Source organism: Leucopleurus acutus (genome assembly GCF_964270905.1).
Source record: "Leucopleurus acutus genome assembly, chromosome: 15".
NCBI lineage: Eukaryota > Metazoa > Chordata > Mammalia > Artiodactyla > Delphinidae > Leucopleurus > Leucopleurus acutus.
This window is the reverse complement of record NC_139157.1, coordinates 57352866-57366527: the sequence shown is the minus strand read 5'-3', so window position 1 is coordinate 57366527 and position 13662 is coordinate 57352866. Positions and strand designations below refer to the sequence as shown.

At 53.4% G+C, this 13662-nt stretch overlaps 1 protein-coding gene across 1 annotated transcript in view; it reads right to left on the bottom strand.

The window, feature by feature from the left end:
- The window catches only part of SIM1 (SIM bHLH transcription factor 1), a gene marked incomplete at both ends in the record, with an annotated part of 65831 nt that overhangs the window by 48095 nt on the left and 4074 nt on the right, over positions 1 to 13662 (bottom strand). Inside the window, 7 exons of the mRNA XM_082855256.1 lie at positions 1842 to 1989; positions 2615 to 2721; positions 2937 to 3136; positions 3858 to 3943; positions 4078 to 4186; positions 4696 to 4785; positions 8191 to 8273. Coding sequence (XP_082711382.1) covers positions 1842 to 1989; positions 2615 to 2721; positions 2937 to 3136; positions 3858 to 3943; positions 4078 to 4186; positions 4696 to 4785; positions 8191 to 8273 — 823 coding nt within the window. The remainder of the gene's footprint in view (positions 1 to 1841; positions 1990 to 2614; positions 2722 to 2936; positions 3137 to 3857; positions 3944 to 4077; positions 4187 to 4695; positions 4786 to 8190; positions 8274 to 13662) is intronic.

Genomic DNA, 13662 nt, shown 5'->3' with positions numbered 1-13662 from the left:
TGTGTGCGATGTTATTTTTCCCTCTGTAAATCATTTATCCTCATTACATCTTTTTAATCTGATGTAGAGTTGGGAGCCTAATCCTGCAGCTCTGAAGGAGTGTGTAGAGTGAAGAATGACAGAGTCAACAGAAGAAAGAAAGTACACTTATCCCCTGGAAAACAAAACAGAATATTTCAAAATGACTCTAAACATAAATTAAGTTTACCCATGGGGAGGTCTAACTTGCATTCTGATCATTTATATGGAGCTGTGTGACTATATACCCGCTGTTTGATAAAAAATGATTATAACCACAGGCACCCACCATAGAACAGAGTGTATGTATAATGCTCGTGATGTCTCAGACATACAAAGCACCTTCTTAAAGAATGTCCATTTCCTTTCCATGGTGAGCAGACATAATTTTTCACTCTTTAATACTTCTACTCCACAAAGTGGCTTATTTTATGAATTATGTTTTGCCATTTTCTCTTACGTTTATTTTAACAATATGAAAAACTGCATTCATAAAATAGATGGTTTTGTTTCATGGTACCCCAAATACTGGTATGTTTTCTGCTCTCTGTTAAAATCCACAGCTCTCTTGCTGTTACAAGAACCTAACAGTATTTGTTTTAATACCACTTACTAAAAGGAAAGAAATAAAAAGGTTCTTCTTAATAACCAGCTATTATTCTTGAATACTGAATCCTCATTTAAACCAAATTCATTTTCCAAGCCTACTGAATTAAATTTTCTTAGTAAACAGGGCACAGAGTAAATAATCTTATTGCCAAGCATAATATTTCCAACTACTACATTTTTAATTTGTTAATTTAAAAGAACGTGAAATGAATCTACTCCTCATGGCCAATAGTACAGTCTTATTCCAAATAGCACCCTTTAACCAACTTCCTAATGTCAAAATAGCATTTCTACTAAGTGCCCTGGTGTGTCAATGCTTCCAAAGTAAATAACTGCTGAGGTAACCTAAAATCACAAGAATTTCAACCTCTACCAAAAAGAAAAAAGAAAAAGGTAACTCTGCACACAAAAGGGTTCTTCATAAAGGCTTCAACCCCAAGCAATTTTATTTTCACAAACATTATACAGAACGTGCTTTCTTCACGAGGGGCACACCAGGACACGTGGTCAGCATGCAGGGCCACACCGCTAACCAGAAATGATTATTGTTTCTAGAAAGAGTAAGGCTCCAATGCAGCCACCGAGGCCGCCCAGCCAGCCGCGCCCGCAGGTGGCACCGCGAGGCCGGCTCCTCACGCAGCGAGGATGCTGCACAACAAGCCGGGCCTGGGCGCCTGCCAAGACTTGCAGTCTTAGCTCAGGTCGGGTCCCTTTGCTTTCTGGAGGTTAAAGTTAGACCCTCCTGGTCACTTAAACCCCCTTTGTGGTTCAAGGAAGGAATCACTCTCTCAGAACTCTTAACTTTGATTGGAGACTCTGGTTAAAATTAAGAACTTCAAACCCAGCTTTGAAAAAGTGAAACAGATGTCCTGTTTATTAACTATAAACGGCTCCGTACGTGGGACCCTCCTCTCTCTCTCTTTCCTGCCGCATTGTTTTATTTAATGCAGAGTTAGATTAAAAGGTTAAAAGAGAGAGAGTAGAAAGCAAATATGGACTGTGGATGGGAAAAGTCCTAAATCTTTCTCTAGAACGTAAGAAAGTCTCTTCATAGCGGCGAAAGTGCTGGAGCTGCCCCTCAGCCGGCGCTCAGGGTCAAAACCGGCGTCCCCGCGGACCCCAGTCTCGCCTAACACGGCCGTGCCCACCACCTGCACCCTCGTGGAAACCAGGGTCGCCTGCAGTGGGCAAAGGGGTCCCAGACTTGCACTCACGTGAGGACATAGTTGACGCTGACGATACAGTGCGGCCTGGACGAGCGGCTGTTGTGCACGATGGTCGCATAGCTCTGCACCCACACCCAGCCGCCGTGCTTCGCCAGGAACCGGTAGTATTTGGTGGTCACCTGCCCCTTTACCAGCACTGATGGAGAGACACAAGGCAGCTGATGGTGAACGGACCCGCTCCTGAACCGGTCCAAATGTAATCCCTGTCGGTGGGAGGGCGGGTCCCCCGTGAGCCCTGATAACTGCTCCCAGGGCAGGAGGGAGAGAACGTTCTGGTTAGAACGTTCCCAAATGAACCGACTGTCCTGTTCATTTGCATCGAGTGCTCGGGTCCCTCACGGTTAGCAAGGAGGGCAACACTTAAAGTTGGGGGATTCCCGGCACTCGATGTTCTACCTACGGAAGGTCTGGGCCGCTGAACTCCGATGCTCACGTTCCCTGTCTCGGAGATTAAACTCAAAGCAAAGCTGTATCCAAAGCTGAAGCGAGTCAACGCGCGTGAGCCAAGTGGCCGAGCCTCGGTTTCCGCTTCCATCTTGGTGGGGGAGGGGGGCGGCTATCAATAGGAGAACAAGACCCCTCCTGGGAGAACTTCACTCAGAAACTCAGAGGCTCTCCCTCGGCCTGTGTGAGGGCCCGCGGATGAGGAGGGAAATGAAGTGGGACCGGTGCTGGGGCAGGCGCCCGCAGGGCCTCTCCAACCATCCCCCACCCCTCCCCCCACCGTCCTCCGCCCCGGGCCGGGCAGCGTGGCGCCTTACGCAGGTGGTGGGCGCAGCGCAGGTGGAAGGTGTCGCAGCCGTGCACGTGGTGGTACAGGGTCTTCTCAATCAGGTCCTGAGGCTCGTACCCCGTCAGCTCCGCCACTCTGCGGAGAGCAACCCCGGCGGGATGAGCGCGGGCTGCTGGGCCGTCCCCACCCTCGACAGCCGCCTCAGCGCTGGGTGCCCACCCTCACTTCGCAGGGCCCTGTCAGTCGCCTCATCTGCAAAATGGGCTCACAAGGTAGACGAGGAGCTCTCGGTGACTGAGTGGGGGCCGCCCTCCCTCTAGGGGTGACCCCTTCCCGCCCTGACCGCCCACCTGGAGTCCAGGAAGATGAGCTTCATGTCCAGGCTGGCGCGGAACATGAACATGTTGCTGTGCAGCTTGATCTCCGTGACGGCGCTGGGAGGCAGCGAGTGGCCCACGGCCACCAGGCCCACGTTCTGGTAGCAGCCGTCGAAGGGGGACATGTCCAGGCTGTACTGGCGGATCTTCAGGTAGCCGCTGCAGTGAATGACCTGAGGCGGACGGCGAGGGCGGGAGACTCAGCCACAGCCAGGAAACATCCAAAAAGGGGGCGAAGGGACTGACACATCTGGAGACTCTCCTCCGCCACAAACGCCTGTGGGCCACGCCCGCGCATTGAAGTGTCCAAAGTTATTGGGGCTCCAACGTGTCTCAAGGGAACGACTGTACTGCCCCAGTGAACTCACTTGGGAGCTGAGAAAAATGCAGAGGCCTGAGCCCGGCCAACCCTAATGCATCCGGATCGCAAAGTGGGGCCCTGGAACCTGCATTCTGATCATGTTTAGTGCTTATTAAACAAGAAAAACTTGGATTCCAGCTAAAGCGCTGGTTCTTAACCTCTGGCAGGGGAGGGGGCAGAATCTGACGCTGTGAGCAAACTCTACGAATCCACCGAAGTTACCGACAGTTTCAGACGCTTTACAGACCCCTAAGGCCCATTGCGTGCCCCAGGTTAAGACCCCCAGCGGCCAGGCAGCACCCGGCCCCAGTAAGACGTATGCAATCTTAAACCGTAGTCCCCAGGTGCTCGCGAAGTTTAATGGCCCTGGCGGTGCGCCCGGCGCTGTGACGCGTGCGGGGCACTGTGGTCCCGGCGGCCTGAACCTCCGTCCCACGCCGCCGCACGCGCCTCTGGTCCTGCCCCGTTCACCTGCACCAGGCTCGGTGGCCGCGGCCGCCACGGGGCGTGGATCTCCCCTCTCAGCCACGCACCTTGTAGCCGCCGCAGGTGAGGCCCGCGTTCCTCTTGGCCAAGACGCACTTCATCCTCAGGAAGAAGGAGCGCTCGATCTCGTACTCTGGAGAGAGGAGCGGACGGAGGCGCAGGACGTGAGGCCGGCGGCGCGGCGCCATGTCCCTGCCACGGCTAACGGAGGAAGAGCTACCAGGGGCTGCGATGGGCCGGAGTGTCGCCGGCGCGCGTCCGCCTTACCCTGGACGAAGTGAGAGTGGTAGGGCTGGTGGGCAGTGAGCACCGCCGTCATCTCGTCGTGGTCCGCAGGGTGGATGTATTCGTAAATGCTGTTCCCGGTCAGCTCTACCTGTAAAGAGGGGGGTATCACCGTCTCCAAGGAGGTGGGATGCCCCACGGAGGGGCTGGAAGATTCAGCCGGAGGTCTGCAGGGCTATGAGGACAGGAGCCACAGCTCTAGAGTCGGTCCTGAGTTCTAATTCCAGTTCTGCTGCCTGCTACCTATTGCAACCTATCTAAGCCTCAGTTTCCTTATCTATGAGAGGAAAGAATAATAATAGTAATTGAAGTAGTTATAGTAGTAGCTTCCTGGCAATGTTCTGGTGAAGACATCACGACATGAGTAGGTAACCACCTCCCATGATCTTTGGCTTATGGTAGCAGCTCAAAAAGGTAGCCATTGTTTGGCTGGTGGATGCTAAAGGATAAGTAGAGAAAGAGGAAGATCCAGACCTCCTGCCAGCTGAGATGTTTCCCATCCCAGAAACACCTATAAAAGCTTTGGGAAAGCCCCACCCGACCCTACCTCCAGCCCTGGCTGTAAACATTGAAGGCTGGAGGTGTGGACCACTCACCTACCTGAGAAAGACCCAGGTGGACTGAGGCTGTCTCCGAGATGTACATGATCTTCCCATCTGGGGCCACCACAAAGATGAAGCCATCCAAGGTCTGGGGAGACAGAAACCGTTGAATGGAGAGCCCTCTGGGCCATCGAGAGAAACTGGCAGTGGGGGGAGGGGGGTACAGAAGTTAGAGATGTTCTGCCAGAAGTGCAGAGTGATGGAGTAGACAGGGCCTGGCAGGAAATAGAGCAAAGAAAACCAGCCACAAGAGTCTCTCTTTTGTTCATTCCAAATTTGTAAGCATGGGACATGCGGCACCCTAGGAGAGACTCTAGGAAGTGGTGGACAAGGCTACTGCCCTCCAAGACTGAGGATTCACCAAAATGGACAAAGCAGGCATATCTGGAACATACACAAACATTCTGGGGGGAAAAAAATCACAGCCTGTGATAAGAGGTGGGTTAGGTTCTTGGGGTGATGGTCACTGAGCAAACCAGAAGTTTCCTGTGTCAGTCTTGGAGAGTTTCATAGTGGGATATTCTATAATGGAAAGAGTGCTAGCAGGGTTTGGGAAATAGTAGGCACTGGGAGATGTGGAAGGGCTGGCAGTTTGAAAAGTTTGTAGATAGAAGGCAGCAGGCCAGTGACTCTGGAAAGAGTCCAGGAGAGGGGGATTTAGGAGATGGGAGGCTTTCCCGGCAGCAAGTCCATAGAGTAGTGCTACAGTGTGTATGTGTGTGTTTACATTGATGCATCAAACTGGCAGGCTCTCCATGAAGAAAAGTCTTAGATTTTCACTGTTCCTTTATCTCTGTGAATGAGGCTTCAGTCCAGGCAGTGAAGCATAAAGATGAGTCAGATCCTGCTCTCAAGGACCTGGAAGTCCAAAACAGACAATTGGCCTAAAGACAGATATAATGAACATACAGCTGAATAGACAGTGCTGTGAGGGCCTGGAGACTTAGTGGCCAGAGGCCTGGAGAGAACCAGAGAGGCTTTAGGAGAGCTGTTTGAGTAGAGCCTTGAAAGGAAGCTTGAACATGAGAAGGGAGGAAGGGCATCCTAGGCAGAAGGAATGGCGTATGGAAAGCAGGGACTGGGGGTGGAGGGTGGATCTGGTGTATTCAGGTTTGATGAGTTTGGTGTACCAGAGATGAGGCTGAGGGACTACACTGGTGCTGGATTTTTGGAGAGTTTGAGATGTCAGTCTGTGGAATTTGGAGATGCTCCTGCAGGCATCAGATTCCAACAGAGGTTTCTAAGCAGGGATATAGCATGCTTAGATGTGTTTTTTTGTTTTTGTTTTTTTTCTCCTGGCAGAATGTGGACAGTGATCTGTAGGAGGAAAGAGTGGAAATGAGGAGATCAGAGATGGTCAAAGCTGAACTTGGGTGGTCACAAGGAAGATGAGATGGGGGAAGAGTCTAAGTCAAAGGTGGTTCTGGCTGTTGTGGAATTTGTGGTGGCAGAAAGAGAAGCTGAGACTGACTTCAAGATCACTGAACATTTAGGGAGGCCTGGTGAGTTTTTGTATGAGTGGAAGTCTGGAAGAAGGAGATAATGAATTCTTGTCTTAGGTATGCTAAACTTCAGGTATATGCAGATTTCCATTTGGATGTGTCCAGTTGGCAGTAGGAAATAAAGGTCTGGCTCTCAGGAGGGGTGTCTAGACAAGAAACCAGTGGGGTCATGCAAATGAGAAGAAAGGAGTTGAAGTGGTGGTGTTGGTTGAGGTTGAGATAACCCAGGAAGCTGTGAGAGGAAAAACAGAGCTGGAACCTTAGGGGGAATGCCAGCCTTTACAACCAGACAGTAGTGGGAAAACCTAGAAAAGCAGGCAGAGAGGGAGATTAATCCAGGAAATTCCGCTACTTTAGAGACCCAGGGAGAGGCAGAATGTCAAGTAAGCAGTGTCACCTCCATCCAGTCTTTGCCCAAATGTCACCTTCCCAGTGAGGTCCTCTGCAACCGTCCCCATTTAAAATGGTGCCACTCAAACACAGCTCGCCTCCTTCCCCTTCTTCTTTTTCTCCATGGCACCTACACCACCTGTCATACCATGCTGTGCACCTGTGTGGGTTTGCAAGGCTGCTCTCCTTAGAGTGTCAGCTCCATGAGGGCAGGGCTTTCTGTCTGGCATACAGTTGGGCCTCCTATGTTTGTGGAATGAACAAGGTCAGGTGTGATAAGAGATGAGCATCTTATGTTGGATATCAAAATATTGTGAAGCCTGTGCAGAGCACACCAGCTGTGAGAGACACCAGAGTGCAAGCGGTGTGGGAGTGAGGGGGACAGAGTAAGCAATAGAAATTGGGAGGATCATTAAGTCCTACAAGGAGTTTGGGATGAACACTAGGAAAAAGACTGGGCAAGAACTAGAAGGGGTGAGGGACTGTTTGGGTTTTGCTCTCTTGTTTACGTTGATGAGGAAACTTAGCTGGGAATATGGAGAGCTTTGGGTGGGGGGTCAGTTGTTGAGAAACAACTGATGAAAGACAACTTTCTCTCCCCTGAGAAAGGGGAGAAACAGAATCTTTTTAGTTAAATTCGGAGGCCAGGCCTGGGAGGGAATGCTCACACAGGGCCTCTCTTTGCTCTATGAAACCAAAATCTCTTTTGGCCTCTGGAATTGAAGGAGGCACAGGGTAGTGATGGGACAGGAAAGGCCACGGCACTCCTGCCATGAGATGCTTCTCATGTCTGGTCCAGGAGGGAGACGGGCTCAGAGTCCCCAGTCCGATGCTGCTCGGGTTTGAGGCTCCCACGGGAGGATCCCGTGGTGGACTTGAATAATAAGAATAAGGGGGTGCAGGGTGGGATAAAAGTGTCAAGCCTAAAAATGCCCCCGGGAGTTTTACTATTTTAAATATTTGCTAGGCGACTTACGCGGGCAACGGGCAATTTAAAACGGTGTACACTGCAAACAGCGCGGTAATGGGCGCCACCACATTGGATAAACTCATTACTCAGGGAGGTGTATGTGTGTACGCGCGAGGGTCCGCACACGGCCCGGGCAGGCCCGGGGTGAGGGCGCGTGGAGAGAGAGGAGGGATCCCGGGGGCTACAGGGAGGAGGTGAAACGAGTTGCGGACGCAGCTGGATCCGGGACGTGTGGACTTAAAGCACTGACGGGTATTTCTACCAGATTCCCGTTATTTCCTGGATAAATTCTTCATTTGGGACGGTTTTGCAGCCCGGCCTCGGCAGCTTGGCCTCTGGTTCCCTCTGCTGAATGGCGTCAGATGGCGCCCCCTCCCTCCGTTCAGCCGTCCTGAATCGGGCCTTACCGGGCTCCCTTCCAAACCCAACGCGCCGACTGTCACCTCGAGAGGCGCCTTCCACACCCAGCGAGGTTAAGAGCTAAACATTTTAACTCTACAAGGAGTCGTAGGGGCTGCGAAACGGCCACCTCTGGACGGGATCCCATTTTCCGGGAAACAAGAATCCTGGCTCGGGAGCCGGCACCCGGGCCCTCGAAGCACGTGCGCCGCCGGGAGGCCCAAGTCAGTACCTGGAGCAGGTGGGAGCCCAGTTCGCGGCCTACGTTGTCCAGGGGGCTGGTCCTGCTCGAGTGGCCCCACGCTTCGCCGAGCCCTGTGGAGACACAGAGACACCCTTAAAAGATGCACTCCGACCCGGCTGGCGGTTTGAGACTAGTTTCGCGGTTTTGTCACCCAGGCAAGCTTGCACACACGACCAGATAGCACCCGGGCTCCCTCCCCACCTAGACCGCAGGGACGCGAGAGGGTAAATGACGGCTCTGCCCGCTCAGCTTCTAACAGGTTTAACAGAAGTGAGACTCCCTCTCGCTCTGCTCGACCAGCCTGGGCTTCTCAGGAAGGGCAAGGTCCTACCCCGCCCCCCCCCCCACAAGTGGCCGAGTTTGGGGACAGTCTGTGCCCAGAGGGGGCCCGACACCACCAGAGCGATAACTTTGGCGTAGGTTCACTAGTGTGCTTAGATGGGCGAGGGACACTATTTCCCACCCCAAGTTTCATCACCCTTATCAAGAGGCCGAGGGTGTCCACCCATCCAGCGAATACCGCTGCCCGCCGGGAACGACCTGAGACTGCGGCTCGTCCTGGTGGGCTTTCTGATTGGCTGCGGGGCTCTCCAGCCATTTTCCTTCCCTGGCCTCTGACTTTAATCCCCTTCGGAAAAATCCGTTTGCTTGCGGATGGCTTCCAATACCAGCTACCCTCCGCAGTCCTGCCTCTGCCTTTCCTTTCCACGTCCTAACCTCAGCTCCCTCCCTACTCCAAGAAAAAACTCTCTGAAAGTCACTTATTTTCAGGTGCTAACACCGTCTTACAATATTTTCGTTCCCTTTTGGACGTAGAGAATCATTCCTCTTCTCTGCTTCCCAGGTATCATCTATTAACAAAGACTGCCCCTTCCTCTCCTTGATGCTACCACGTTAAGATCTTTCCAGGCTTTGCCACACATCATTTCTCCGGTGATGCCTAAAAAATAAAACTCCCTGTATGCCCGTGGCTGATTTTTTAAAAAATTAATATGGAGTCTGCTATAGTACCTGTTTTCAGGAAGAAAATGAAAAATAAGGCAGAAGAAACTTGCCAAGACCGAGGTTACACTACTTATGGGAAATATCTTTTAACAATGTTGCTGCTGAAATTAGTGTAACTAGGTAGTTAAATTCTTTTGTGCTTACACGATTAAACAAGGTTAAACGTGACCAAAAAATGGGGGGGGGGTGATTTACTGCATTACGGGACAAATCACTATGAAGTACCCAATGACAAACACTCGCATTGTAATATGGGGGTGGAGGCGGATCTTGCAGAATAAAACGCGGAGTCGGACTCCTGAAATGTGTTGGCCAGGAGCTGCTTCCGAAGCTAGCGATCAAAACCCTGGTAACGAGTAACCGTGAGCGCCCCTTAAGCTCGAATCGGGTCTTTCTGGGTGTTTGCACATTTAAATAAATCTAACGATCTCCCCACAGCTCTGCAAACACTGATGTTCCCCCCCCCCCCCCGCCCGGACTCCTCTCCCTCCCTCGCGTCTCGGCAACCCCTCCTGATTCTTTAGCCCGCCCCAGTTTTCCTCCCCAGAGTGACTCCACTGCCCTGAGCCCTGTGGTCCCCCTGGACCGTGCGGGAGGTCCTCCGCCACAGCCGCCTGTACACACCCCTTCGCCTTGTCACCTTCCCTTCGCTCCTCCCGTCTCAGTCAAGCTATCCTCCTTGGTTTCTGGCACGACCTGTTCATGTTTTCATCCCGGATCACACCTACACACCCAGAAGAAGCGGGGGGAGGGGTTAGCCGCGGAGGCCGCACGGGGAAAGGGGAAAGGATCTTGCTGGGAGAGCCCGGGACCAGCATGGCGCTGACCCTTGGACACCGCGGGCCCAGCCGAGGCCTGAAAGCCCAAAGCTTCGCTGGGGCGAGGGGCCGGGCGCTCGGGCGTGCAGGGAGCTGGTCGCGGCCGCCTTGTGTCTGGAATCCCGTCTTCCTCAGCTCCCAGAAGAGTGCGAAGCCTGCGCCTGCAGCCAACACAGGTCTTTATTCTAAAATTATGAAGGTCCCCCCACAGCGGCTGGGGACGCCGGGGAGCCGCCTCCCGACCCAAATCATCCGAAAATCCCCCGAGCTGGGCTCAGGGTTAAGTACTGGTTCCGAACTCCCGGCGCCAGCCTTGGCTGGTTGTGGTCTCGGGCTGCGGCCTCATTAGTATGCGCCTACGAGGGAAAAATAAGACTTACCGGCAGGTTAATAAGCAGCCGGGCCGGGCGCAGGGTGACAGGGGCCTCCGTAGCCCTTTCCTGTACCCGCCCTCACACACACCCCCACCACCACCTTTTAAGGAACCTTTTGCTTTCACCGAGCATCGCCTTCTCTTCTGTTCCCGGTTGAAAGCTCCGTCACACGGTTATGCCTGGGTTAATGTTTTATAAGGGACTGGCTGCCCTCGTCTACCTGCCGAGCTTTCCTGACCTAATATCAGGGCTGAGCTCTCCAGTCAGCCTGCCCAGGACACCTTCGAAGCCCTGCTCATGGGTTTCACCTCCCGAAAAGCCCCGAGTGGGCTAGAGACCCCTCTCCCTGGACCCCCTCACCTTCTGCCTGCAGTGACGCGCTCCCGCACCCCATTTCAGTTGGCGAGGGGGGTAAGCTGAGATTTCGTTTCTGCACTTGACCTACCGCAGAAAATTCGCAAATCCTTTGATTGTCTGTTTAAAATGAGGAGGAAACCAACTCCCTTTGCGGCAGGATTACAGTGGGAACAAGATCTAAAGATTCTCTTGTAATTCGGTGAGGCCGAGAGAACGGGGGTTTTGCAAAGGAGAAAAGGAGCTCTGGGAGGGAGGCGATAACTAAATCGGGTTTTAGACGAAAGGATTTTCCCCAGCTAAAGTGGCCAAAGACAAAAGAAAACATAATCTATTTTGGAAGATTTCCAAGATATGCCACATTAACCTTAGCAGATAAATTTTGCTTCTCCCCGCCCCCCTCCTCCCTTAAAGTCTGGTTTATCATATTTACATAAGTAGTATCAGAAGGGATGTATCTATCCTGGATCTAAAGGGCTAGCTCACATTTCACGTGAAACCCCGGGCAAAGTTTCACTGTTGCTTTACCCTCGGTGCTTGGTTGAGCCATTTCCATTTAAATACCCCCTGACCCAAGGATTACCTCAATGGACTGACTGCACGGTTTTTGTAATTTCCTGAAAATGAGATTTCGATTTATAAAACAAGAAACCAATTAGTAACCAAATGAGGCGAAGTAGATCCACTAAAATTGACCTAATCCCACAGGCACAATTTAGGTCCGTTCTTGGCGAATGAATGATGAGCCCCAGTCTAGCGTGAGCTCAAAGCATCATCCAGCTGTGTTATTGCAAGCAGCAAAAATAAATTGATCGAGCTTTTCCTTCGGAATGAATTTCATACCCTTGACAAAATGTAGATTACAGACCTGGCATCATTGCCTCCTTCACTCAGACAGGAAGAGGAGGAGGAGGAGAGCTTGTTCTACTGTTCTTTTTTTTTTTTCTCTCTCTCTCCTTTAATAAATAAACACTATACGTGAATAGAAAGGTGTCCTCCTTGTTGTCGTTCCTGGGAACCTTCTCTTGGATGGATCGCGATGTGCCCTTTAGCCAGTATGGGGTTGATGGGGGAGCTGTCCCATGACCTGGCGACAACTTGGTGACTGAGACGGGCAAAGCCCTCCGAGACCGCGCTCCTAACTTCTGGTCCGGGGGTGGAGGGGGGGGGGGACTTGTCTCAGCCACCTGGTTTTTTCACAGGGCCTGCGCGTGCTCACTGAGAGCTCACTGTCCAAACCTCCCAAGCCACAAGCAAGCGGCCTTCGTGTTAGGGAGCCGGGAGCCTGGGCGGCTGGGCTCCTTGGGGAATGTCGGGCGCGCTTAGCCGAGGCCGAGCGCCTGGAGCGGTCACTGGGCAGGAGGCCGCTTCGCTCACCTAGGCGCACCCACGCCTACCTCGGACGCCCGGCGCGGCCTTCTGGGCCACCTGGCGGGTGTAGCCGACCTTCCGAGGGCGTCGGTGGCCGCGCGGGGCCAGGCTTTATCCCGTGCGGCGGCCTGGCCCCCACCGTGCGTGTGTACCCTGCCCTCCCCTGCCTGCCTCTGAGACCCCCAGCCGCGCCGGGGGGGGGGGGCGGGCGGGGGATCCGCTGAAGTTAGTGTGAATTTGGGGTGGAGACCGACAGTCGCAGCGCTGACTCTCTCTCTGCGCCCTCGTAGTGCCCCGGCCCCGAAGCTAGGGCTTCCCGGGCGGGGCCTAGCCCCGAGAGAACACGTACTGCAGGAACGAGGAACAGGCAAGGTTCAGCCAGGTGCCAACTAACCCGTGAGACGAACACGCACGAGGGGTTGACGGTAGTGCTGCGAGGCGGCTGAGAGCGGCAGGCGGTGTCCACTCAAGACTCCGGGCCTCCGAGGGTAGCCTGACAGGGCGTCCGAAGGCCGGCGCGGGCGAGGCAGACGGGTCTGCCCAGCGGCGCGGGCCTATCCCGCTTTTGTTCCACTTGGCGGTGGGGACTCGACAGACGCACAGCGGCCCCTCGGGCGGGATCTTGGCTTAAGTTTTAGACGAGGACCGGGCCTCGGGGCAGTGGCCCGCGCAGGACGAGGCACGGCGGGCGCACGGGCTCCCTCGCGTCCCGGGAGGGAAAAGACCTGGGCTTGCGCGGGGAGTGACGAGACGCCGTGAGGAGGCCGCGAGCAGGCTCACCCTCGGCTGCGGCCACCGGGGGAAGGCGGGCGGGTCGCGGGCCACCACCGCGGGGCGAGAATGGGCCGCACGGCGCCGACCTGGCCGGCCGGCCGCGGCCTACATGCTTCTCCCCTCTGCGTGCTGCGGGCCCTGCGGGAGGCGCGGCGGGGGCTTCGACGAGGTCGCTATTCCCAGGCTGGTCCGAGCCACCGAGGTCGAGTGACTCCACGCAGGAGCCGCCTGCCCGAGGGCTCTACCCTAGGAAGAAGCTTTATTCCTCAATTCTCACACACTGTTTTAGTGTTTTCTGATTCGCAGGCCCACTGCGAAATAATTGAGGATTCCCCGTCCCCACGAAAAATTTAAAATTCCGTGGATCAGAGACTGGCACTGGGTGAGCAGCTAAAATCATAAGGTTTTAGTTGGGTCTAAACCTCATCCTCTTGAGAAATACCTGAGCCGACAGATAGAGAAATGAGGCGAGAATCCATAGGTTCGAATTCTGTGTCCACGTTTGTAGCTGCAAAAGCTGGAAGCTGCAAAGATCTCCCCAGAATTGAAAAATAACTCCCCTAGAAATCGGATTTGTCCTCTGGAAATTTAACCTGATTTTAGCTTCAGACAGGTGATTGTACCCTGCCATATCTTATCATACCCTGTTTTGTAGTTTCGTTGCTGTTGTTGTTATTGGTTTTATTAGTGATCATTCCCTTTTCAAAAAAAGTACTTTTTTCATTGATCTGATCTATAATTTCTAGCACATAAATCTGCCTTGC